This window comes from Peromyscus eremicus, chromosome 3, assembly GCF_949786415.1.
Source record: "Peromyscus eremicus chromosome 3, PerEre_H2_v1, whole genome shotgun sequence".
Lineage (NCBI taxonomy): Eukaryota > Metazoa > Chordata > Mammalia > Rodentia > Cricetidae > Peromyscus > Peromyscus eremicus.
This window is the reverse complement of record NC_081418.1, coordinates 138,390,221-138,417,336: the sequence shown is the minus strand read 5'-3', so window position 1 is coordinate 138,417,336 and position 27,116 is coordinate 138,390,221. Positions and strand designations below refer to the sequence as shown.

The 27,116-nt window shown below is 49.7% G+C and overlaps 1 protein-coding gene across 1 annotated transcript in view; it reads left to right on the top strand.

Annotated features, from left to right (window-relative positions):
* The window catches only part of Tead4 (TEA domain transcription factor 4), an 85,598-nt gene extending 63,271 nt beyond the window's left edge, over positions 1–22,327 (top strand). Inside the window, exons 8-14 of the mRNA XM_059257125.1 lie at positions 808–851; positions 1,330–1,385; positions 5,527–5,666; positions 6,439–6,612; positions 18,684–18,824; positions 20,615–20,767; positions 20,869–22,327. Coding sequence (XP_059113108.1) covers positions 808–851; positions 1,330–1,385; positions 5,527–5,666; positions 6,439–6,612; positions 18,684–18,824; positions 20,615–20,767; positions 20,869–20,982 — 822 coding nt within the window. The 3' untranslated portion in view covers positions 20,983–22,327. The remainder of the gene's footprint in view (positions 1–807; positions 852–1,329; positions 1,386–5,526; positions 5,667–6,438; positions 6,613–18,683; positions 18,825–20,614; positions 20,768–20,868) is intronic.
* Positions 22,328–27,116: the final 4,789 nt, after the last annotated feature.

Below are 27,116 nucleotides of genomic sequence, written 5' to 3'. Positions count from 1 at the left end.
GGAGACGAATCCTGAGGCTTTGACACAGCGCCATGGAGTCTGCACATAGCCACCATTCACCCTTGACCCTGCTCCTGCTCAGCATCCCAGCAGAGCCCACCTTCCGTGTGGAGAGCTGATGTCTAGGGACAAACCTGTGCTCAGATTTTGATTCTGTCAGCCTGACGACCAGTCTCTTAGCCATGTCCACATTGCCATGCTTTTGGAATGTTCCAGAAACGGTCCTCCTTCCCAGTCTTGTCATAGATGCCCCACTTGCTCTGTCTGTCCTCACATGTGGGGAAGGGACATGTCTTGAATTCCACAGGCCTTTCCACCATCGTATTTCACAGGGAGTCTTAGAAGGTACTAGTTGTAAACAGATAGGACATAAAATGATTGTGTAGACACTCGGATTACATCATTTTTGGTATTCGAGGTAGGAGCCATGTACCTTATGCAAGCTAAGCACGCGCTCTACCACTGAGCTCCTGGGTAGATTTCTTGACTTTAGGACCTCAGAACCTTACATGCTGAAGAGCCCTGTGAGTCTCGATGGGAGGGAGAAAGGTGCAGGGCCAGCAAGTCTGGCTCTCCCTGTGGAGCACAGGGAAACACTCCGTGGTGTGGCTGCTGCCTGTTAGCATCAGCCAGTTAAACAGAGGCATTGGCTTTTCCTCCTCCCCCCACTGCTGGAGCGGCCTTTCTTTCTCCTTTTACACCCAGAGGCCTGCGCGGTCTCTCCCTTACAGACTTCCCACAATCCCCGTGGGCTCTGGCCCTAGGCATAGCACAGCCGAGCTGAGTCTATACCTTTTACCTCCACAGTTTTGGCAAGGAGCTTTGCCAGGCCAACCTGGAACGTCCCATGAGTGAGTATGGTTTGATTTCCTACCCCTCACTCCCTGAACTGGATTTGAACCCAGAATTTTAGGAAATGGAGCCTGGCTTCGGGAGGTGGAGCAGGGGGAGACGGGCTACAGTGTGAGACCGGCCTTTCCAGGATGGCCATGACCTTAGGACAAAGGCTTTACTCCCAGACAGATGTCACCTATTAGTCTGCAGTGTCCACACTTGGAGTGCATGTACTGAAGTGCACATCTGTACAGGATATAAGAGAGGCTCTGAAGCTTGATACCCAAAGAGACATCTGCTTGCCCGGGGAGAGGGTGTGAGGTGGATTGCTCCAACACATGTATTGCTTCCATGACTCAAACACCAAATCTGAAGGAATTGGCAGGGGTGGGTCCTAGAACCCAATGTCTGCTAAGGCCACCAATGGCCAAGCCACCAGGGCTACCCTGCAGCTCTTCCCTGTGGCTGATGCCTCCTCTCTCCTTTCTCCCACAGTGTGAAACCTTTCTCCCAAAACGCCTACACCGTTCAGCCTCCACTGCCTCTGCCAGGTAGGTAGATGGTGCACGATTCCCTACGTGTCACACCCTGTGACTCCTGCCTCTGGTCCCAGGCTCTCAGCACCTGGGACCCTGTTAGATGTCCCAGGCTCACACCTCCTGTTAGATGTCATGACATCATGTGTCCAGACTATACGTCCCAATTTTCTTGCTGTACCCCATTTCTTTCCTCTGGTCAGCATGCTGCAGCCATGCCTCACAGGTGACATGGCGTTCTGGGTTGACACCACATGCTGTACTTCTTGCCACTTATGCTCAGGGCTGGCTGGGACACAAAACTGGAAGGAAGTGCCTATGTCCCCAGGCCACTCTTTTTTTTTTTTTTTTTTGAATTTTTTTATTTTTTATTTATTTTATTTTTTTTATAGATAATGCTGTCTTTATTTATACATTATATTTTAACAGAGTTTTTTTTTTTTCCTACCAGGCTTACATGAAACAGCTTTATTATTGTCTTCTTTTTTGTCTTTTAAGAAATACATCATAATCATTATAAAAGCCCCCATTGTTCCCCTTTATGCTTCCCCAAATACACCTTCCCATCCCCTACATAACCTTATTATAGACACAGTTCAGTATTTTTGTAGGCTTAACTAAATATTGAGCCAGACACATCCTGTTCCCGCGGCACTTATGTCAGTTGGCAGCTACTTGTGGTTGCAAAGTTAAAAAGTAATAGATACAGATACAGTGATTTAAGGACAACAATATCCAAAGCCAAGCAATTTGTTGATGTCTGCAAGATGTGCTTTTATACAGCTCCCTTTTTTATAAGAGGGTCCCACTTCTCAATATCTCTATAAAAGGCAAACTTTGATAAGGCACTCTTTTCCTATCCTACTATACTATACTTCTTCTACTAATATAAGCTCCTGTGTATGGCAATGATGATCTATCCATCCCACATTTTACATTGCATTTTCCCTCTTGGAGCATATCAGATCCTATATGCTTGGTGTCTAGGGAACTTACTCTTTTTTTTTTTTTGCCAAATGCTGTTTATTGAAGGAGGGAAGAGGTCTTAAATACAGGCTTACAGCACAATGGGAGAACCCCGGAGGGCAGAAGTTTGCTACGTTTTACAATCTTGCATCTAAGCTGTTAACGCCCATTATGCAGGATACACAGACAAGGAACTTCCCTTAAGCATTCAGGAGGGTGGAACCCAGCAGGGAATTAGCATAGGGAGGATATCAAGGTCAAGGTTAGCAAGCAAGGCAACAGTTACCCAAAACAGGGGCCAGAGCCCTACAGGTCCCCCTTTTACTAAAAAATGAGCTTCTGACTTAGGTTGCATGGGATGTCAGCAGGTCACCTTACCTGTCATGGAGACACCTGCCCAGGCCACACAGGTGCTCTGTCTTAGGTTGGTGAGCGCCCCCCAGGCATTACCCGTCTCTGAATACTCATTATCATACAGGCTCAATCGTGTGTGAGCTGCAGAGTTAACTGCTCCCAGGCCACTCTTGTAGGGTACATGTGCTGGCTCTTCAGGCTTCCCTCTTTGCCTACTGCCTCTCAGTTGAGCTCAGGTTTGCAAGCCTAACCCTTCCCTAGCACAGGAGACCCTGCTGGCTGGAAAGTGCTGTTGGCCAATGTGACAGAAGCAGCTTGAAGGTGCTGGTTTGGGCCCTCCCTCAGGCCTCCGTGGACCAGCTCTGACCATCTCTTGAGAGGCTTCTTCAGCCACTTCCACACTGCAGTTCAGGCCAGGCTTTCAACCTTCTTGGGAGAGTGACCAGCTGTGACATTCTGGCCTCTCAGGCTTTCCTGCCACACCTGGTGTCTGCTCACTGCTTCTTTCACCCCCACAGGGAGCATGACAGAGTTGGGGCCAGTCCTCATGTCCTGTTCTCTTTTCTGTTCTCTTCCCTCTGTCCACGCTGATGCAGTCTGTACTCAGACCCTCCTAGTTCTCGCCTGGATCACTGCAGTGGCTTCTTAACCGGCTCCCTGAGATTCTCAAAGCATCTCTCACCATGTTATTTCCAGGCTTAACATGCTTCCTGGAACCCGTGGTGCCTTCATGATGAGATCTGAGCTCTGCAGTAGATCTGCAGGACTCCTGAGACTCAGTTACTGTGTTCCCTGGTCCTGTCCACTGTGCTCCCTGCTCTGCCTCTGGGCTGTGACTAGATTGCTCCTCCAGGGCTGTGGTTCCTCCTACCTGCCCCACCCATGTCAGGTGCCTGCTGTTTATTAGGTACCACCTTGGACTCTGCAGACCTCTGTCTATCAGGGGTGTCCTTCATTGCCATGTCTGTTTGTGCCCCCCCCCCCAAGCTGGTATCTGCATATCCTTGTGGGTTTCCTATGCTGTGTACACAGCAGTTCCTGGTGTACTGGGGCTGCAGGAAGGAAGGGAAGAAAGATTGGGCAGATGCGCTGTGCATGGGCTGGAGTGTTCAGCATGGTTGCCCACTCTTCTGAACTGGTCTTTTTTGGTCTCCTCTTTGTTTTTTTTTGTTTGTTTTTGTTTTTGTTTTTTGTTTTTGTTTTGTTTTGTTTTGTTTTGTTTTACCCTGTGCCTGAGTTCACTGCTTCTGCCCAGGATACTAGTGGCCGCCAGGCTTCCAGAGAGAAAACTGGATTCATGAAGACCTTGCCTCTACTGTGCCCCCTCTGTCCCACCCTTCTTCCACAATGAAGAAGAAATGAAAAACTGCCAAACTCAGTGGCAGAGAGCTTGCTTGCCTAGAGTGTTGTCAGCACGAAAACCACAGCTCTCCTCTCAAATGGAATAAGAGAGAATTTATCCTGGAGCCATTATGAGTGACCATGGCCCGGGAACACAGGTTTAGGTTACCCCAAATTCCATGTTCCACTGCGGAAACAGTTTCATGGGATTTTCATAGTTTTACTGAACAAAGAAAGTCATACATCAAGGCAGTTTTAAAATTGATGGGTACACCAGAGAGGCGGGTACAACGAGATGGGGGAGCTATTCCATAGTCTAAGATGCCATCTGATGTCACTCTTAGCTCTTGGATTGGCAGATGTTAGTGTTTGGCTGAGTGAATGGCTTCTAGGAGGATTCTATTTATTATCACAAGGTGTTAGTTCAGACACAGAGTGAGTCAAGAAATGGCTGTGCCAGAAGGTGAACACTAGCCCAAGATAGAGTAATTAGCCTTGGAACCTATACATTTCCGATCTCTCCATAGTACTGAATTCCAATCGGTCCATCAGTCTCTGCAGACTCAAACTCCTTCCAGGAGTTTTTTGTTCACAGCCAGCCAGACACAGCTTCTTTTCAGGAATTTTTGTTCACATTCCTTGCTCCAGGCAGGGTTCCATCCCCAGTGTTACCAGGAAAGGAATAAAAAAAAAAAAAGATTGTAAAGCTGACAGTTTCCCAGCCTCACTTAATTCAACCATTGGCTTTCCTTGACTCAGGAGTAGAATCCATCTTGTTCGCCAGCACCCCTGGCTGACCACGGAGCCCGTTTCCTGCCACCAGTTCAGACCTGCTCTTCCGAGAAGTCGTGGCTTTCCAGATTCCCTCAGCTGGTTCCCAGCCACCCCCACCCCCACCTCAACACACACACACACACACACACACACACACACACACACACACACAGACACACACCTTGTCTTTGTTGCTTCCCAGCTTGGGGTACCTTTCCCCATCTTCACTCAGGACTCCCCGCTTGAACTTCAAGACTTCCTTAAGTCTCACTTCGATTAGCCTCAGGGGCACCAAGAAGTCTTCTGTGGTGCTGAGGGCACACTTTATCAGTGCTGACCTAGGCCTGCATTCACCTATGTTGTAGGTGGTGTTCTATGGGTCAACTAGGAGCCTCCAGGAAGCTTCCTGCTCCCAGGCCTCAGAATCACTGTGCTGGTTGATTCAGCTGGCTATCTTCCTGCCTGGACTAGCAATTGCCCTAGGGCAAGACTCCTGCAGTGCCTGTCCTGGCAGCTTTCCAGGCAACCTCCTGGACCGTTCAGCATGCATCTGCCTTGAGCGTGGGCCTGTGCAGAAGCCTGGCCCCACTGGGCTGATCATGTACAGGCTCTGTCCTGCCACTGGGCACACTTTACACTGGTGTTATCCGGCCCTCACTGAGGATATCGACGTGGGGGACAAGCAGGGGCAGGTTCCATGTGTCTCTCTCCCTTCATATAGGCTTTGAGCCTCCTGCAGGACCTACCCCATCGCCCTCTGCACCACCAGTTTCCCCGTGGCAAGGCCGCAGTGTGGCCAGCTCCAAGCTCTGGATGTTGGAGTTCTCCGCTTTCCTGGAGCGCCAGCAAGATCCTGACACGGTAGGTCTCCCATGTGCGATTGTCTTACCCCAAGAGAGGCCATTTTAATCTCAGAGGCTCTGCCACTGCTGTAGGGCCCCAATCCCACAGGCCCTGTCCTCAAAGTAGGCCTCCAATCCTGAAGTTTCTGTCCCCGTGCTATTCATGTCCCTGCCACTGGAGGCCCTGTCCCCATAGTAGTAGGTTCCCGAGTACCCACCCTAATAAGTGGGTTCCCACCCCTGGAAGTCCCGCTCCATAGGAGACCCAGCAGGCCCAGAGAGCTGACCTTCCATCCCCCCACCTCCTCTGGCTTTCTTACCTTTCTTCCCCCTCTCCCCTCAGGGCTTAATAGATTCCTTGTTCTTCTCTGCTTGCCTGCCCGCCCCCTCCTCGTTCGCTCTGTTCTTCCCCTTGCTCTCTGTAGGTCTCCCACCTCAAACCTTCTTGGTCTCTTTCTCCCTCTCAGCTCTCAGGTTTCTCCTATGTCTCCTCTTATTCTAGTGTCCTTTCCTCCCAACCCCCCCTCCCCCCCCCCCCCCCACTCCTTGGCTCTAAGGGGTATTCAGGAAGCAGAGGAGTCTCTGGTGTGTGTGCTCCACATCCTCTGGGAAACTAGCCTGGTATATAGCAAGTTGCCCCTGACCCATCTTTTCTCCCTTCTCCCAGTGAGGAAACTGAGGCCCAGAGAGGTAACGTGATTTGCTCCAGGTCGTAAGTGAGGCACGCAGTTGAGCTGTCTCTACCCCACCCTTTGGCATCCCCTGCAGAGCAATTGTTCTTCCGTCCACAGTACAACAAGCACCTGTTTGTGCACATCAGCCAGTCGAGCCCAAGCTACAGTGACCCCTACCTCGAAGCCGTGGACATCCGCCAGATCTATGACAAGTTCCCGGAGAAGAAGGGCGGCCTTAAGGAGCTGTTTGATCGGGGGCCCGCCAACGCCTTCTTCCTTGTGAAGTTCTGGGTAAGCTCCGGGCCTCTCCTTCCTTCACTCCGTGCACTAAGATGGTGAGGAAGCTGGAAAGGAGGAGGCGAGCATGCAGGGAGGCGAGGGGTACGCGCCAGAGGCCACTGCTGCTGGGAGTGCCAGAACGTGGCAGTGAGATCGTAGAGCTGCGGCAGATGATGGAGGACCTTTGTTTCATTTCTTCCTCCCTCCTTCTGACCTCCTTTCTTCTTTCCATTTCTTACTGTGCTGGAGATAGACGACATTGCCTCCAACATACTAAGGTAGGACCTTCCTGGATCCCACCCTAGCTCAAGAGGCTTTTTTCTGATGGTGGCTGCGGCAGGGTTCTGATCAGGATCTGGGGCCTTAAGGAGGTGGTAGTGTTGAGGGAAAACTGAGGAATGAAAGTCCACATGGAACTGTTGGTTCTGGGCCTGGTTCTCCAGCTGTGAATTTTATTGGGCTGCACAGAGCTATGAAAAGAGGAGTGTGGCTAAGGATGTCACCTGCTGTAGCCCAGGCTGCCCCAAAGGAAATACCCATGTCTGTCTCCAACAGTCCTATCCACAGACTTGTCCTCTGCCGCTGTCCTCAGTGAATGTTGGGTGCCTAGAGCCAATCCATAAGGCGCTCTCCTCTGAGGCTAGGAGGCACAGAACTGCCCTTACAGCTTTCTTCCTAGAACACTCAGAAGGGACACAGGGGAGACCAGGACAATGGCCAGTAAGGGCGGGAAGTCCTTCAGGTACCTGACTGAGCTTCAGACATGGAAGTTTTTCCACCTCTGCTTCCAGGCCTGGGAGGCCAGTGCTGACTTCCCGCTTCCCCGGCTGCTGCTAACCCCAGAGGACCACCCAGGTGCTTTTCTTTCATGTATTTAGTTTGCAGTGTTGGCGTGCCTGCTGTTTAGCTGCTTGTTTTTTAATTTTGTAGCGCTGGGGTTGGAGCCATGGATCTTAGCCTTGGTTGACAAGCGTTCTACCATAGAGCTGCACCCCAGCCCTACAGGGCCCCTCTTTCTACCTCTGCCCCAGATTGTCTCAGCCTAATGTGCTCCCAAGACTCTTGGTAATCTGGAAGCTTCTTGTTCTGGAAAGAGCATGTTGACAGTAAACGTGTATACAGTATTCCAGCTGGCGGTTGGGCCCTGCCTAGGAATGCCCCAGCTCCACTCTGCCTACAGCTAAGGCAGCTCCTGGCTCTCTGCAGATTCCAAGTGCAGCCTTTAGGGGCCCTGGGCCTTACAATGTGTACATTTTCTTCTATGATTGCACAGCTAGTTCTTCTCCAAACAGGATGGCGCCTGGACCTAGATTCGAGGTAGGCAGGATTTGCTAGGCAGAGAGGAGAAAGGCTATTTCTTCCCAGGCAATGTATGAGCAGAAAAGGCAGGAGGGAGCAGGGACATTTGGAGAAAGGTATGTGAGAAAGAATAATAGGAAGCATAGAAGTAGCTGGGCAGTGGTGGCGCACGCCTTTAATCCCAACACTTGGGAGGCAGAAGCAGGCAGATCTCTGTGAGTTCAAGGCCAGCCTGATCTACAAATTGGGTTCTAGGACAGCTAGGGCTGTTGTTACACAGAGAAATCCTGTATTGGGGGGGGGGGGGGAAGAAAGCATAGCAATTAAATTAAGGTGAGTTGGATGCTAGATCTTTAAATTAAATTCTAGGACTTAAATTAGTATGGGATGGAAAGCAGGGAATGTCTTTTGGGGGAGGGGTGGTGGGGATCAACACAGGGCCTTGTAAGCACATGCTCTACTATTGTGCTACACATCATTCCATTGATCTTAAATAAGTGTGGTCATAGTTGTTAATTCCAAGAGTCTTTAAAAAATTTTAATGATTCCTTTTTATTTTATTTTATTTTTTTATGAGCATTGATGTTTTGCCTGCATGTATGTCTGTGTGCGAGTGTTGGATCCCCTGGAACTGGAATTACAGAGAGTTGTGAGCTGCGATGTGGGTGCAGGGAATTGAAGCAGGATCCTCTGGAAAGAGCAGCCAGTGTTCTTAAACTCTGGGCCATCTCTCCAGCACCCAAGAGCCTTTAATAATGAAAAACATCGGATTCTTGTGTTAATGCCTTCCTAAGTCCCAGAGTGGTAAATTACAATTTTCTTTTATTTTTTTTTAAAGATTATTTATATGTTTATTCATATATTTTGTGTATATGAGTGCTCTATCTGCATAAACACCTGCATGCCAGAAGAGGGAATTGGATCCCATTATAGATGGTTGTGACCATGTGGTTGTGGGGAATTGAACCCAGGACCTCTGGAAGAACAGCAGTTAAGCTGGGCCATCTTTCCAGCCCACAAGCTTCTTTTATATCCTGTGTTAGCAAATATTTAGGTTGCTGTATTTTGATGTCATGACTAAGGTATTATAAAAGAAAAATCAGCCACGTTACATCGCTTTCCCATCACCTCAGTCTACTCACATGGAATGAGTCATAAACGCTTTACCAAAAGCCATGCAGTGTTTGCATTTTGTTTGACAGTGTAGATTGGTCCCCAAAGAGCCGGAGACCATATTATGACTACATTTCCTTTATTGCGTACCTTTTCTTTTTCCTATAGGTAAGTGGATTTGTACATGTAAATTGAATATTTTTAGATGAAGTTATTCTTAAAATTTTACAGATTGCTCCCTAAGAACCACCATATAAAATTGAGATGGAATATTTTTTTCTAATGCTCCTAGCTGTTATCTTACTGGTCCCTCCTTCCTCTTGGAGAGCTTTTTCCTGGGTGCCTCCATTCCCTGCTCCTGAGTGAACTGGTAGTTACATAGCTGTGAGCCTGAGCCTCTCCTGTGCACTATCAATAGTCTCTGAGCTCTCATAGTTCGCTTAGTGGCACATCCAGCTCATTTGATTGGAGCACATGCTATAGGAAGTTCCAGGAAAAGACCACAAGACCTATCTGTGTCTTAGGGTTTCTATTACTGTTGTAAACACCATGACGAAAAGCAGTCTGGGGAAGAAAGAGTTTATTTCATCTCACAGCTTACAGCCCTTTATCTGGGGAAATCAAGGGCAGGAACTCTAAGCAGGAACTGACGCAGAGGCCATGGAGGAGTACTGGTACTGGTCTGCTCAGCCTGCCTTCTTATAGCATTTAGGACCACTAGCCCAGGGATGATGTTACTCATGGTGGGCTGGGCCCTCCCACATCAGTCAACAAAATGCACTACGGACTTGCCTACAGTCCAGTCTCCCCCTGCCTGCCCCCCAGACAGGGTTTCTCTGTGTAGCTTTTGGAGCCTGTTCTGGAACTCACTCTGTAGCCCAGGCTGGCCTCGAACTCACAGAGATCTGCCTGCTTCTGCCTCTCAAGTGCTGGGATTAAAGGTGTGCGCCACCACCGCCCGGCCCTGCAGTCTAGTCTTAACAGGAATTTTCTCAGTTGAGATTCCCTCTTCCCAAATGACTCTAGCTTATGTCAAGTTGACACAAAACTGACCAGCACAGCCTATAATTGACTCTTCCTGTTTGAAATGTGTGTGTGTGTGTGTGTGTGTGTGCGTGCGCTTATACATGATAGAAAAATCTAGATCAAAAACTATTTTCTCTATTTTTTTGCTTGATGCTAGGTATTGAATGAATGGGTTTTGCACATTAGAGAAGCTACATGCTCTGTGCCTGTGTGCACGTACACACACACATATACATACACACACACATGGAGACAGGGTCTTGCTATATATCTTAGGCTGATCTAGAACTTAAGACCTTTCTGCCTTAGTTCCTGGGTTCTGGGATTGCAAGTGTCCACCACCACACTTGAAGTACAACAGCCATTTGTAAATACATTGCTCCCCTGTCTTCTGATATGTGTGTCTGATGCCATTCTGCTTCCCTATACATAGGGAATTATATGACCTGCTTTTTCATTCTCTGGTTATTTCTGTGTTCTTCCATTTCACATTGATGATCTTTGGGGTATATGTAGTCTTATTTCCCATCTTCGGCTCCGTACTTAGTAGACGCCTTTACTCAGAAGATTAGAGTCTTTCTATTTGGGAATATTTATGCCTCTTATTTCTTTGACCCTTTCTTTCACTCTTATTTTCCTGAATCCCCAAAGCTACCCTACTCCCTGGCTTATTCTCTTTGCTTTTTGCTTTTTTTGGTGGGGGGGGGGGCAGGGAAGTTGAAACTGAATCTCACTGTGTAGTCTAGGCTAGCCTGGGACTCATTATATAGCTCAGGCTGTCCTCAGACTTGCAGTGATTCTCCTGTTTCAGCCTCCTGGGAGCCAGGGTTACTGGTGTGAGTCATCCGTGTGTTTGTGTTTTGTGTCTCTTGTTGGCCTGGAGATCACTGATTAGGCCAAAGAGCCCCAGGGATCCACCTGTCTCTCTAGAGCCCGGATGACAAGTATGGCGCCGAGCCTGGCTTTTCTGTGTGGGTTCTGAGGATTGAACTTAGGCTCTCATTCTGGGAAGGCAAGCCCCTCAACTGTCATTTTTATATTTTCCAGTTTATTTGCTCGGTCTCTGTTTCCAGAGACTTCCTTATTTTGTCTTCTAATTTCTGGCTTAGTACAGTGTTATATCTGAGGGCAGTTTATCCAAAACCCAAAGCATTGATGCATAAGTCAAGTTTTTCATTCCTGTAGAGGACGCCTGGGGGTAGACTCTCCAGGGATGGTCTAACTGCTCTGTCATATCCCCGTAGCCTGAGTCCTCTCTCCTTTTATCCTCAGTATGTGGCCTCTGTCCTCAAGGTCATGGCCACTGGAATTCCAGCCATCATCTCCACGTTGCCAACATTAGGAAAGAATTCTACAGAGTTCCCTGTGGGGTCCTTCTTAAAGTCCTGTGCAGGGTGTAGTTATTGGTGTGGCTGCACCTTGCTCTGATGAACCAGGGAAATGTGAACTCAGTGGCTTCAATTAGCATCACTGTGGTATACAGGCAGCCTCCAATTTCTGATGTGTTTTTGGGAACCCTGGATTCCCCTCCAATGTGAGGTGACCAGTGGCTCTCTCAGACTGGCCCAGCTGCCCTTGGGATGGGATTGGAGTCAGAAGGGGGCCCAGCTGGCAGTGGTAAAGTATGTTTATCAGTATACTACCTTGGAGGACAAGACATATTTAGGGCCCCTTTCACTGGCTCCTGCCTTCTTTTAGCTGGTAGATTCCTTTTATTAATTAATTAATTAATTAATTAAGTTTTGGGTACAAGTTGCCCAGGGCCCCACATATGCCTGGAAGTCACTATATGAAACATGCCAGGTAAGCCCTATATGGCTGAGCCGCACCCCTGTTCAGTTGGTGGCAATAATTTGTATTTTACTAGATACATTTTGGGTAAGGCTCATCTCCATTTTACAAATTGGGGAACCTCATGTTGCAGACAAGGGCTTGGGTCTGAGGTGTTCATTTTGGGTGGGCCTCTATCATTCCTGTGGTCATTCTTGGTATATTCAAGGAAGACTGAAATATCACAGGAACACGCACTTTAGCAGGTCACGTGGGTTCTCATTTGTGAATCTTGCCACACCTTCTAAGGTGGATCTAGTCGGACCTGGTCCTCAGAGGATAAACTATTTTACCAGTTTGCTGTACCAGAACCAGACTACAGACCTTAACAGTATGGCTCTAGAGTCAGGCAGTGGGACCTCCCGAGCAGAATGCCCCCAGGCACAGATTGGCTGCTCATCCTGGTCCTGGGAGAGGTTCTGGATTGTTTGAAAGGCTCAGAGGAATGCCAGTTGTAGCAGAGAGGAGGGCAGACTTAGCTCTGACCATGCTCTCTGAAAGGAGAGCAGCTGGACTTTTTCTGGCTCTTGACCTTTCTCCCAGGAAATACTGGCAAAGTCTTCCCTCCAGGGGGAAGTAAAACCAGAGACTCCTACTACCTTATTGGCTCTTTACTCCTCTGCCTTCCCTCAGGGTCCCCTGTTAGGGAACTGATAGAAGAAGGAAATGTAAGGGCAGCTGGGACACCAGAAGTCTGACTGGGCTGGTCCCACAGACATGCACGGTCATGGCTGTATACACAGCCATGTGGTCATTGCCTTTTATCACAGACTCTGTGGGAGCTTCACAGTGGGTCTTAGACCTGGGGCCGTATGGACTCCTATAGGAGCATGGTGGGTATGAGAGAGACCTCACAGTGTGACAAGACAGACACTCTCCTTGAGAGCTGGATCTTGAGTGAGTCTTGGCTTCTGTGTGCCTCTGGTTTCCAGTTTAAAGGTTAGCGGTTGTTCCTGTGGCCTCCAATCTGGGAACTCAGGGAAGACCTTGTCCTTCCTCAGCTACCAAATGCCATCGCCATAGGGAGGCTGAGCCGAAATCAGGAGAGGCCAGGGCACCTTAGCAGCCACCCTCCCTCGGTCCCCATGTGGGAGGGGCTCAGAGGCAGAACACTGTAGTGAGGAGCATTTGCTAAGAGTGAGAGTCTGGGTCAGTCACGGGAAGTCCCCTGCCCCTGGCCTGCTCCCTCCTCCTACCACGGTCTGCTGTGGGATTGGCCACACACACTTAGGAAGGAAACCTGTCCAGGCAAGAAACTGGCCTGTCTCACAGCCAGCCTTCCTCCTCCTGCCTGTTTGCTCAGTCTGCCTCCCAGGGGCTGGAGAGCCCAGGAGAACCTGCCTAGAGCAGAGGCCACTTTGGTTTCCCCCTGTCCGAGCTGCTGCCTGTACCCCCACGGAGAGTTAGTGTTCACACTGAGGGGCCGTGGTGGTGGTCCTCAGCATGTCTGGGCTTATCCCCAGTGCAGATGGCACCAAGGGGCAGCAGAGGAGGAGGTGGAGCCCCTAAGGCCCAGCTCTGAGAGTGTTCCCACCGGAGTGAGGGCTGGAAATGTAAATCCCATCCCCCAGAAACTGTTGAAAACTACTTGTCCTGGGCAGGGGAAGGGACACCAGTCTGCACACTGGGTGGAGCCGGGTAGCAGGACAATTGGCTTTCTACCATCCAGCCCACAGCTCTCCTCTGGGCCCGACATTCCTCCCAGACACACACCAGCACAGGACAGTCACTTGATCCCTCACACCTGTTCCAGGCCCAGTCCGTGAGCTGCCCACCCTCACGAACCGCTATGAATAGGGTGCCTGGAGGGGGTGGGGTATTCAGAAGCCCGGTCACTGAGGGAGACAGCTGTCCTGGATTACAGCTGCAGGGTAAGGCAGTAGAAGAGTTGGATGGACCCTGGAGCCCAGGGAGCCCAAGGAGCAGCCGAGGCACTGTGGGACGGGTCCTCGGGCGTTGGCCACCATCTCCCAGATCTGTGCTTCACAGGCTCTCAGCAGAGTCTAGGGTGACGTCGGCCCCCATCCATCTCACTAATCTTTCTTTAGTTACAAGTTCTCTCATAGCACACAAATATTCCTTAGCCTCTTTCTGTCCCACAGTGCCCAGAAATGCTGGGCTGTGGCTGGATGAATGTTTTTTTTGATTTTGTTTGTTTGTTTGTTTGTTTGTTTTGCTTTTTGAGACAGGATTTCTCTGTGTAGCTCTGGCTATCCTGGAACTCACAGATCCACCTGCCTCTGCTTCCTGAGTGCTGGGATTAAAGGCGTGCGCCACCACTGCCTGACTATGAATGAGTGTTTTAAAGGGATCCTAGGGTGGGAGGTAATGACTGAAAAGCTGGAATATGTTTGAGATGGAGGGCTTAAGTCGGGGTCAAGAACTCAGGGGTCAGTAACTCTGATGTCCTCTGTCATAGCACCACCCAGAGCCAAGAAGCGGAACAGCTGCATGCAACCGTTATTGAAAGGCCAGATGTGCCAGGCACTGAGTGAGATTTGTCAAGGACAGGGATCTTGTACCCCGTGGACCTTCCCCTAGACAAGTCACATAAGCTTAGGGTGCAGAGACAGGAAGGCTGCTTTTGTGTGTGGCCTGAGAAGCTCTTTGGTATCGGGTCTTCCCAGCATGGTGCACCGAGGGGTCTTATAAGTGCTCCATCTACTGACATTTCTATTTAATAGTTAAGTTGGCTTATAGAAGAAAAAGAAGAAAAAGAAGAAGAAGAAGAAGTAGAAGAAGAAGAAGAAGAAGAAGAAGAAGAAGAAGAAGAAGAAGAAGAAGAAGAAGAAGAAGCAGCAGCAGCCAGAGTGCTTGCTTTCATGATTGTATTGCTTAGGGTAAAATTAAGGAATAAAAGTGAATTGATGGCAAAGATATCACAAAGTCCTGCCACATGGCTCAGTGAGTAAAGGTGTTTGCCATTAAGCCTGATGACATGAGTTCAACTCCTGGAACGCATGTATTGGAAGGAGAAAACTGACTCATGCAAGTTGTCCTCTGACCTCCACATGCACACCACCGTGCATGTGCGAGCACACACACACACACACACACACACACACACACACACACACACACGTAAATACTTTTTAAAAGTGTCATTAAAAGATGCACAAGTTAGATGGATGCCTATAATGCTAGTACTTAGAAGGCAGAAGGAATAAAGTTGGAGGTCGGCCTGCGCTACATAACAAGATCTTGGCTCGAACAAAGACACCATGAGGGTGTGGAGGATCATGTGGTTAATGACTGTAACACTGGTCGGAGCCCTGTGGCCACAGCGTTTGTCATCTGAGTATTGTCACCCTGGCCTCATCCCTCAGTACCTCTACCTTTCCAGGCAGTTGTTTTTGCTACATGGCCCACATTTCTGCCCTACCGTTCTAGTCAGTGTCTAAGCTCACAAACTGTCTCTCAACTTTTTCAGGCCACTCTGACAAACTTGGTCTTCTAGGATGGTCATATGACTTAGAGAAAGCCTGGGTTCGGGTCCTTGTTCACTTCACTTGTCGCAGGAAGACCTTGGACCATGGCTGACCCACATCACAGATGCTCCACACCCCCCAGCTGCCCTCCCCTACAGGATCATGATGGCGGCAGGATGGGGAGACTGAAGCCATTCTGGGTAGGGAGTGGAGGGTGTTTAGTAAGGGGACTAAACATTGGCTTGGATGCTGTTGTAACGGTTTCTTTGTTTTCCCTTCCTCTGAAAGAATGGCTCCATTTAACCCATGCTCGGTGCAGTGAGACATCCTAAAAAATATTTCTGCATTCTATTCCGTAATTGCTTACCTCACTCAGCATGTTGTGTTCATCCATAATGGTAAAGGCTAGTCATTCTCAGTAGTGTGTGTGTGTGTGTGTGTGTGTGTGTATGCGTGTATGCGTGTACGTGCCTGCATAATATGTCTTCTGTGCCACTTTAATTACAGGGTAATTAACACTTCCTTGTCAGTTTACACAAAGATTTTTGCTGTTGAAAGGAAGTAGCCAAAGGAGAGAAAACTAGTGCTTGAGTGTCACCTAGCGGTCATGAGTAAGACTGCTTGTCACTTGTGCTCAAATCTTACCCAGACCTTCCCTGAGTTCTCTGCTGAAGCATTGTGGGTCTCAGAACCTGCCTCATGACTGGCAGCTCACATTGCATTTCACAGTCTGCACCCTGGTCCACGTGCCAGTTACCTCTGCATTGCGTTGTTGATGAAGAAGCCCCACCACGAGTATCAGCCTTCTGGACAGGCGTAGTGGCGCAGGCCTTTAATCCCAGCACTTGGGAGGAGGCAGAGGCAGACTGGTCTACATGGTGAGTTCCAGGACAGCCAACTTCCATAGCAGACCTTGTCTCAGAAAAACAAAAAGGAAACAAAGAATCAGCCTTCTGTAAGTCATCTGTAGGGAAATGGATGGAGTTAGAGATCATCACGTCAAGCAAAATCGGGCCAACCCTGCCAGGTAAACACCTGTTTCCACATACACACAAAAAATATAAATTTTAAAAAGGATTCCTTAATTAAAACAAAGAATATGTTAGGACCAGCCTTTGAAGATGACCTGCTTCAAAGGCTGATGACCTGAGTTCAATCCCCAGGATGTGCATGGTGGAAGGAGGGAGGGAGCCAATACCCAAAAGTTGTCCTTTGGCTCCACATGTGTCCTCTGGCATGGGTGTACTCATACACACAAAATAAATAAGAAAAAGCCCACCCCAAAACAAAAGAACACCCCCAAACCAAAGAGCTGAAGGGGTGTCCTTCTGGAACTTGTTTACCAAGTTCAGCCACATAGGCACTCAGATGACACTGTTGCCATGGTCTGTGGGGACCCAGCTACCTCTTGAGTTAGCAGCAGAACTTGCCATCATCCACTGTTTGCTGGCTTTGCAAGTATACAAAATGCATGAGTTATAGGGTCATGGGGCTTGCATCAAGGTTCTAGAAAAAGCCTGTGAGGCCACATAATGTATAGAAGGGTTGGATTCTCTGATAGGTGTCCCAGTGCCAGCTACACATGAAGGGAACCTAAGTTGCAGTAGAGGCCCCAGGACATTGAAGATACTGGGAATGTGGGATGTCTCTGAAGAAAGCTGCAGGCACCCAGTAGAGCCAGCTCATGGGAGAGGCCATGGCTGCAAATGGCAGAGTCATAGGAGCTGGAATGCCCAAGCTCTTGGAGCTCAGATGTCACCATCAGCCCTGCGTATCAGATATGGAGCAATAGAATTTCATATTGACTTGGTTGAGTTGCAGTCTTTTTCAAAGATTTTTATGTATATCTGTGTATATGTGAGCACACATGTACAGGTGCGCATGGAGGCCAGAAGAGAACGTAAGAGTGTGAGCTGCCCAGCATGGGTGCTGGGGGCTGAGCTCAGGTTCTCTGGAAGAGCAGCAAGTGCTCTTAACTGTTGAGTCATGTCTCCGGTGCCCGAGTTTCTTCTTGCTGCTCTTCTTTTGACATGGAATGTTTACCCGGTTCCAGGATGAATGGGAAGTGTGAGGTTTTTCTTTCTGATTTTTCAGGGTCAGTGGCTCAGATTGCCTCAGAAGAGACTTTGCACTCTGGACACTTCTGACTCCATGTGTCTGTTTGTATTGTAAGATGGACGTGAGCCTTTCTGGGCCAGGGATAGGCTTTGAATCTGCAGGGTCTCCTACATACAGACTTGCGTTTGGAATGCTTGGTCTTCAGCCTGTGGCTCTCTTTGGAAGGCTGTAGAGCTTTCAAGAGTTGTGTGTGGCCTGACTGCTGGAATAGGACACTAGTGGCAAGTCCTTGAAGGTTATATCCACTCCTTCCTGGTCTCGGCTTGTGTTCTCTGCTTCCTGTCCTATGCCGTGTGAACAGCCTCGGGATCATTCTGCCATGCCTTCCCTGCTCTGAGGGACTGAGAGAGCCAAGATAAAAAAAAAAAAAAAACAAACAAAAAACCCTCCCTTGGGTTGTTTGTATGTGGTATTTAGTCACAGCAATTAATTAATTAATACAATATCCAAAGTAATTAATACAATATCCAACCAAGAAGTAATTGCCTGGCTCCATGTGGGCAGCTGTGAACTTATTTCTCATTGTTTGGGAAACAAACCAGAATTACATTGAGTCTGGATGTGGGGGGTGGCAGAGGCTTTATTTTGCTTGCTGTGTACCAATTTTTTTTCTTTTTTCTTTCTTCTTCTTTGTTTTTTGTTTTTTGTTTTGGTCCTTCCAGGCCAACAGCCAGCTCTCCCACTGAGCTGTACCCAAGTCCTGCCCCCATTCTTTTAAAGTCATGTTCTCTCGTCCAAGATGAAGTGACCAGTATCGGCACAAGACACCCCAAGATCAAGTTCTCAGCACAAAGGAGATTTATTTGCCTCAGAGGGACAAAGGGCATGGACAGAGGACAAGGGAGGAGGGAAGAGATATCTGTTCCAGAGGGACACAGGACTGCCTCTGGATAGAAAGGAGACAGACATGGCCCATAGGCAAATGTCTATTTATAAAGGTGAAGGGGAAACCCAGTGTTAGGACGAGGTGTTTGATTTTGATTGGACAGGTCAATTAGGGCAGCCAATGGGGGCTTTTGATTGCTGGACTTTAATATTTGACAGCTGGACCTTGGTAGTCAGCCTCAGGAGGAGGGATTGACCAAATTAGGGAATAGACCTTGGGGGCTAGCGTTCGCAATGTAATCTAATGGTTTTTAGCAAGGCAGAAGGAATGCGGGAGAAGGGCAGCGCCTGCCAGAACCATGTTTATCACACTCAGGCCGGCTAGAGCCCCTTCACGAGAACCTGCACTGTGACCCCAACTGTGTCTTCCTGTTTCTCCGGCAGGCAGACCTCAATACCAACATCGATGATGAGGGCCGCACCTTCTATGGGGTCTCTAGCCAGTATGAGAGCCTGGAGAACATGATCATTACCTGTTCTACTAAGGTCTGCTCCTTTGGCAAGCAAGTGGTGGAGAAAGTTGAGGTAGGAGGCCACCCAGTGGGTGTAGGGCAAAGGGGGTGGCCTGTGTGCTCCCTTTTCCTGGAGCTCTCCTGGGGGCAGGATTGCTGAGGGTGGGCCCCATGTGGCTTCTGCACACCTTCAGGAAGTGTGTGCTTTGGGCTGGGTGTGAAGCATCTAATAAGTTACTGATTTAATTGTCCATCCGTGCCTCAGAGCCCTGGCTGAATTTCCTGGTCAGGATTCCTTTCAAGCCTTTCTTGCAAGCATCCCACATCTTCTAGAGTAAGGCCAAAGCACAGGCTAGCCGAAGGATTTCTCCCCAATCCGTCTGTGTCTGACAGCTGGGCCGGGGGATGGGAGCGGGCTTTCTCAGTCACACAGCTCTCTCTAGGGACAGACAGGTGAGAATGGATGGTCAGGGTCTGTTTGCTTCCCGCTTTTTCCTCCTTGAGTGCCGAAAGCTCATGGAGTCCCTGTTTGTCCAGATGTTTGGGCTTTTGTAAGAGCCTGGTATTTGCTAGGCAAGTACTCTACCATTGAGCTATACGGTCCTTTGTCCCCACCTCCCCCTTTTTGAGACAGTCTTTAGATCCCCCTTCCCAGGCGTCCCAGCAGCACACAGCTTTTCAGTTTTGGAGTACCTTGGAGACGTTACACTTGGGCAGAATTCTCTGCCTCCTTCCCATTCACCCTGTCAAAGGCAGGCAGGCTGGTAGTGAGCACAAGCTAAGAGGACCTGGGTTTGATCCCTGCACACCTCTCCTGACCCCCACTTCCTGGTTGGAGTTGTGTTAACCACCCCTCCACTTATCTCCAAGGAAGTATCAGGTTGTCTTCACCACCCACTGGTCCCAATAGCTGTGACATTCTGCTCTTATTTTGTAATGAAAATGACGAAAGGACCCTAAAGTCTCCACCACAGCATACCTGTGGCCCTAACGTCTGTGACCCTGTGCAGTGCTTAACACTGTGTGATGTCAGGCTGGTCACCGCCTGGCCCACGTGGGTCTGCACTGATGGTGTCCTCTGTACCTGGAGTTGACAGTCACCCATGTCAAACAGCTAGGTGTCAGGCAGGACCTGGGAAGTGACCTTTGCTTCCGGGTCCCAACCCTAGCTGTTCCATTGCCAGGAAGCTTTTGATACATGTTAGCTCCACTGAGCCCCACTCATATAACTTCATTCAATCTTGGGGATGTAATCCAGTAGTGCTCTGTGTGCATGTGTGTGTGTGTGTGTGTGTGTCTGTCTGTCTGTCTGTCTGTCTATTTGTGTGTGGGTCTGTGTTTTGTTCTGTTTTGGTACTCTAGATGGTCTCCAGGGCTTATAGTTGCTACACATCTGCCCTACCCCAGCAAAGGCAGTTTTTACAAAGCTCCCACAGTTATGACTGTCATTAAAATTACCAAGGTTTTGTGATGCTCGTGCCTCTATCCAGCCATGGTCACATGTGCCGTCCATCCAGCTCCTGTACCAATAGCATCCACCACCAAGCTTCACGCATATGGCAGCTCCACGGCACAGGTGCTGGTGCCCTCCCTCACCTCAGCCTCCCGTGCAACTGCCCCAGCTCACTGCCACTACTTCCAGGTCTTTACATTCCCCTCTCCTGGGAGCGTCTTCCTGTCATGTTCACATGGAGAGGCCTGGCTTAACGTCCAGAAACCTCAGAGGGGATGGCTCTGCTCCTGGGCCATCTTCTGCCTCTGCTTCCCATTGGCGGTGAACGGATTTTTGTACATCCTTGCTAAACCGGGCTTGGGTAAGAGGTGAAGGGATTCTAAGCCTCCGTTGTCCCTGGGGTTCTGCAGACAGAGTATGCTCGCTATGACAATGGCCGCTATCTGTACCGCATCCACCGGTCGCCGCTCTGTGAGTACATGATCAACTTTATCCACAAGCTGAAGCACTTACCTGAGAAGTATATGATGAACAGCGTGCTGGAGAACTTCACCATCCTGCAGGTATGAAGTGGAGCAGGTGTCCGGGGTGTAGTGCGTAGGTGGGTGGCACCAAGGGCCGCCCTACCCAGGGCTTTGACACCTCCCCTTTGTCTCACTGACAGGTGATCACCAATCGAGACACACAGGAGACCTTGCTGTGTATTGCATATGTCTTCGAAGTGTCGGCCAGTGGACACGGGGCTCAGCACCACATCTACCGGCTCGTGAAAGAATGAGAGACTTGGAGAACGATGGTGGGGGGACAAATCCAGGACGTGGGGACCTGGGAGGGAACCTTCAGGGATGGCCCCCGGAAGTGCCGAGAGAGCTGAGCAGAGGAGAAAACTGCCTGATCTTGCAGTGCCCAACCCCCAATAAACCCAAGGTGTCGAGTGTTTTCAGAGGCGCTGGTCTGGCTGTATGAGCCCAGAAGGGCAGGGGAGAAGGGGGCACCAGGAAGCAAGCTGGAAGCAAGCCCAGAGATGCCTCCAGATGGTCCAGGAGCCAGAACCCCAGTGGACTCAGCCAGACACTTATCATCAGACACCAAAGCTCAAGACCCAGTGGTCCCTTCTCAGCTACCGGAACATTCTGCTGTTGGTCACACTAGTGGCCCGAGGACAGATGGCATGTGGGTCACACAGCCAGAGACGCTGTGCATGCCCAAGTGTGCACTGTCAGCCTGGCCATGACTGCCTGAGGACAGCTGCAGCAGAGGGCCCCACCCCTGCAAACAGGGCTGGATTTAGATGTGGCTGCAACAAAGTCATTGGCTGGAGACTGGGTAAGAGTTACTCAGGTGGCTCTGCAGTGGCCCTGCATGGGGCGGTGGCTCCAGACAAGGCTTGGAGGTAGCGAGTCCTGCTTCAGGGCCAGTGTGGGTGCTGCTTGGCCCTGTCAGGCTCCTCAGCTTCTCTATTAGTGCCCTTTCCTCTCTGCTCAGCGCTGGTGAGGAGAGGATGTCTGTAAAGTACGTGGGTCATGCCGGGCGGTGGTGGTGCACGCCTTTAATCCAGCACTTGGGAGGCAGAGGCTGGCGGATCTTTGAGTTCCAGGACAGCCAGGGCTACACAGAGAAACTTTGTCTTGAAAAACAAACAAAACAAACAAAAAAAGTAGCTGGGTACTGTGCCAGTTAAATAATCTGGTCCTCAGCCCCAGCCCCTTGCTTCCCTCCCTCGGGAAGGCTTGGATCTGGCCCTCTGCTGCCCTCTCAAGGCTTTCTGGTGTCTGCTGCCCCAGGTGGAGCCTCAGGAAGAAAGATTGAACCTGGGCGTGTTTGTGTGTGCCCAGAACTCAGGGATGTATCTGTGGTGATGCAGAAATGGGCAGGGCAGCGTTGAGGGGATGCTACAGAGGTGAGAAACGAGGGCTCTGGAATCAGTCTAACCTAACTTTGATGTGCAGCCTCTAGTGTGTTAATGTCATGGTGCCTCAGTTTTCCCATCTGTAAAATGGGTATAATACTCACCTACCTCGTGTATGAACGGTGCCTCATATAGTGCTGAGCACACCCACAGTTCAATAAATATGCATCGGTACTACCGTGGGAGCTTTCGGCTCTAGCTGAGGAGCCAGACTCGAGCTATGCACTGGGGTGGGGGGTGATCCTACAGCAACTGCCCTTCAGATAGGGGGGATCCAGGGGTCTCAGGGAAGAAATAGGCCTTGAGGGATCAAGTTCTGAGAGGAGGATGGCTAATATTTATTGATGCTATTTTTGTGGGGTGTTTTGGTGCTGGAGTGGACCCCGGGGCTTGGCACAGGCTGAGTTACTGTGACAGAAGTATGCACACAGCGTAGGGAAGGAGTCTGGCTGCATCTCTCTCAGACGAGAAATACAGACAAGTCACCCAGTCTTTCTGTAGCCCCCGAATTCCCTCTCCTTAGCCCAAAGCAATTTAACCCATCCCTCCCACCACGTTAGGATGGTGGCTACGGACCTGCCTCCTACTGCACTGTGTAGAGATCCTGCTGTCAGAGGGGGTCAAGAGTCCCAGAAAGACTGCTGCATCCCCGGCCCTGCGGCGAGGACTCACCCCTCCGTGTATGTGCAGGCCTGTGTTTGCAGCTCCCTCAAATCTTAGCCCAGGCCCTCTCCCCCTGTGTATGCTGCCTGGGAGCAGCATTCTTGGAAAGCCTCAGCCTCAGACACTTCAGACTTTTAACCCTTTCCTGTGAGAAGCAGGTCAGTCCAGATGTCGGTCCCGGTGTGGATCCTAAGTTTTTCCTGTGCAAACTGACCTCAGTGGCCTCACGGAGACTCACCACAGAAGACAGTAGTCTTAGCTGCCTTTCCACTTGACTCAGTGTGGCAGTGGACTAGGGCGCCTCCACCCCACGCGGTGATACTGTGCTGGCGCCGTGTTTTTTTCTTTTTTTAGATGAGCTCACTCTCTCTGGTCTGGCTAATATTTCCAGTGATTCTCCTGCCTCAGCTTCCTGAGGAGCTGGGACTATGGGTGCTCACCACTGTGCCAGGCAGACCTATTTTGAAGATTGAGAAAGTAAGGCCCAGAGAGCTTAAGGAAGTTGCTTGGGTTGTTGGTGTATTTTTTTTTCTTTTGCTTTGTGAGTAGTTGTTTAATTTCTGAGATGTGGCAGGCCCCGGGAATGTGTCCATGAGCAAGACAGCCAGGGTGGCTATGAGCTTACTTTGGACTAAGGAAGGGGTGCCTGGAGGTGAGTTAAGGAGACTTGTAGGCAGTGGGAAATGCTGTGGAAAAAAGGGTACCAAGGTTAGCGTCACTTTAGGAGAGGCTGCTGAGGCCCAGAATCTGCACTAACTCTTGAACTACACACAAGTGGATCCGAAGGAACATTCCAAGGAGAATGGAGAGTCCTGGAGACAGGGAGGGGATGGGTGTGCCCCGGGGGTATGTTGAGCAACAGAAGTTGGACATACGTCCGGCCAGCATGGCAGGTAGAAAGGCAGGTGGTTCAGTCTTTCGCGTCCCCTGCACTCCCTGTGCGGATGTGGACTTTGGAGTTCGCTCAGGGTGGTAGCAAGGCCTGGAGGTGTTAAGCAAGGGAGTACATTCCTTTGATGCTATTTTTAGAGAACTGCCCTAGAGCTGTTGGAGTCTAGAAAGGAGCAAGTGTGGAGGTTCCTGAACCCATCCAGCACGTTCCCCCGGGCATTTGGGGGTGGAAACTTTGTTTTCTGGGTATGTTCTACTTGGCAGCCATGTGAGAGGCAAGGGAGAGTGGACCAGACAGGGCTACTCATGTCACCAGGCCTGCGAGATGAGGAAGGGTCCCCAAGTCCTGGGAACAGAGAGCCCTCTACCCTGGGAGTGAAAACCCTCCTGGTGTTAACTAGTTAGCAGGAAATGTTGGAAAAATGGCGGTAGGGACAGGTAAAGGGCTTTCTGCCTCACAGGGTCTGACACTAACAGAGCAGATTGTACCAACAAAGTGTCAGAGGAATGGAAAGAACGTGTCCCGACCAGAAAAACAAACACAAGCACAAAACCAAAAAAACCCCAATAACTAAAAATAAATAAAACATAAAGAAGCCCACAAACCCCACCCCACCCCCATGCATAAAAGGAACTAATGTGTTTGTGTGTACAAGTAGTGGTGTCGTAGACCTACAGGTGAAGGGGCCTGAGGTGTGGTCTTATATCTCTGGTCTGTGGTGCACCCGTTCTTTGCCAGGCTGGGGGTTGAATGCAGAAGGGCTGAGGGTAGGCTGTGACAGGAAGGAGCTTCCTGAGACCTTGGCTACCCAGGCAGAGAACAGAGACAACAAAACAATGTAGGCTTCTCTCAGGGGTTCTGCCCAGTGGCCACCTGCATCTGACCCCTGCTGAAAACCCATTTTCTTTCTTAGAGCTATGGTAACAGGGGGCAGCGGCACCTTGGATAACTTGTGATCTTACCGATCAGAAAGAAAATTACCTTTTTCTCAAAGACTTGACTCTATATAGAGAATGTAGTTAACTAATATGCCTAGCCAGGTGCCGGGGTGCATATTCTCCGCTCCAACACACACTCAGGAGGAAATTGAGGCCAGCATGAACTACACAGTGAAACCTGATCTCTGAAATAAAAATTCTCTAAAAATTTGAACTCAGCTTTTGTATATATATTCATGAGTAAGAAAGGGCACAGATGGGCATGGGCCTTTCTAATGAGGCAGAGCCCAGACAGTGGAAATGATGATGTTTTTTACACTCACAGATGTCTGATATTCAACTTTTGGCTTTTGTATTTTTTTCTATGTAAACCCCCTTCATCTCTTCAAATCTTCAGTAAAGTCTGCTACAAACACAGAGGTCTGCGTGCATGTGATTTCTTTGTGCAGGAGTGGAGTTCCGAGACTATTCACAAAGCACACAAACCAGCGATGCACACAGGGCAGGTGCACACTGGGACTGCCCGGTGCTGAACCAAACCAGTGGGAGCAGGAATGGAACTCAGAGCTGAAGAGTTAGAATGCTTTTAAATAGGGCATGGTAAGAGGCTGGCCATTGTTAATACTGTGATCTCGCCCCTTGGGGCCGCCCTGCATCCTGACTTAAAGCCTCGTCTTAAGGAAAAACTCTGCCCCCCCCCACTCCTTCCACTCCCACGAGGTGTGCACCCCTCGACCCCTCTCTTTCCCTCTCTCTCCTATCCTCTCTTCATCTATTATAATAAACCATTTCCGTGAGGATGTAGCATCTGGGTTGTGAATGTCCACCCACCACCACACCCTCATGGAGTGGGTCACCTGCCAGCCTGCTGCTGCATCTGCGTGGCATGCCAGCATGTCTCCTTGCATGCGCAGGATACCCTCAGGGTCCCCGGGTAATAATTCATAACAGCCATCATCCCACAACACTACCAAACACGGAATTTGCATCAACTACTGTTCTGTGCTAAACTGAACTAGTTTGGGGTTCAGAGGGGGCTGATGCAGAACCCCACTTGTACCTGCTGCTCTCTCTCCCTTTGCTCCCTGTCCTGAGCAGGGAGGTAGGAGACCTTGCCTGGATGATAGGGCCTGCCTTTTGGTGGGCACCTTCCTCCCTGGGCCAGACTCAGGAAGGACAGACACCCAGATTGTTATTTGAGTCAGGAGTTGGGTCATGACTGAGAGGAGAGGTGGGGCTGAGAAGAGAAGTTATGGCCAACCCTGTGCTGGGATGCGGTGCATTTACAGACAGGAGGAGAAGCAGGAGTGTGATTTGCTCTCAGTAGTAAAGGAAATGTTTTGGGGTCAGGGGAGGCCTACTGCTACTCACAGGGAGATGAGGATGGAGAAGTGAGCACTTCTGACAGAGTCTGCCACCTCCTTTTCAAATAACAGGACTAGACCCCTCTGTTTTTATCTAGACACGTAGTCACTCAGAAAAACTACATTTCCTAGCTTCCTTTGCAGTCCGATGTGGTTATGTGACTAAGTTTGGCTACTAGAGGTAAGCAGAAATAAAATTTCCAGGAATGACCTAAAAGGGAGGGAGTATGCTCTTTGTTCTGAGGAGTTGTTGGGAATGTGCTATGATGGCTGGATTTTGTGTAGCTACATTGGACTCAGGTGACCTTAGACTGGAAACTACTCAAGATACAGCAGAAAAACAAAAGAGAGTTACACAGCTCTAAGATTTCATGTGAGGGATGGATTTTTATGTTTGTCACTTTCATTATTATAGTTTTTGGAATTAGCAGTCAAACTGAATTCTAACATACAGCAGTGTTCAGTCTGGTAGCAAATTTGGAGGCAGCACAGTTAAGGCATAAAGACTATGATGATGATGATGATGATGGTGGCACCTACCTACACCTTTTGAGGCAAAACCTGCCATCTTGCCTCAGCCTTCCAAAGGCTTCCATCACAGGCATGCACTACCACGCTCCCGCTCTTCCTTGCACTTTTCAGGTTACAAAGCACTTCTAAAACATTTTCTTGCCTGAGGTCCACAGCGGCCCTGTGCTCCTGCAGACATTCTCTTCGTGGATGAGGAGGCCCAGGGAAATCAGTAACTAACGTCAGCTAGTATGGTTTGAATGTGAAATGTCCCTACAGGGCTATGTGTTTGGACACTTGGTCCCCAGCTGGTGGCACTGTTCTGGAAGGTTCCAGAACCTTGCTGGCAGCAGTAGTGTCCTAGAGTCAGGGCTTGAAAGTTCTAGGTCAGCACACTTCCATTCCAAGCTGTCTGTGTCCTCATCTGCCTAGAGGTGACCCAGCGATGTCACCAGCTCCACGGGCTCCTGGCGTGAGCAGTTCTTGTTACCGTATCTTCCACAACAGACTGCAGCCCCTCAGACATACTTTGCTTCTCCTCTTTGGTGTTTTATCACAGTGACCAGGAAAGTTACACACTGGGTAAGTACACTACAGGCCTTTCTATCCCCGCTTGGTCTGGCTCCTCAGCCAGCC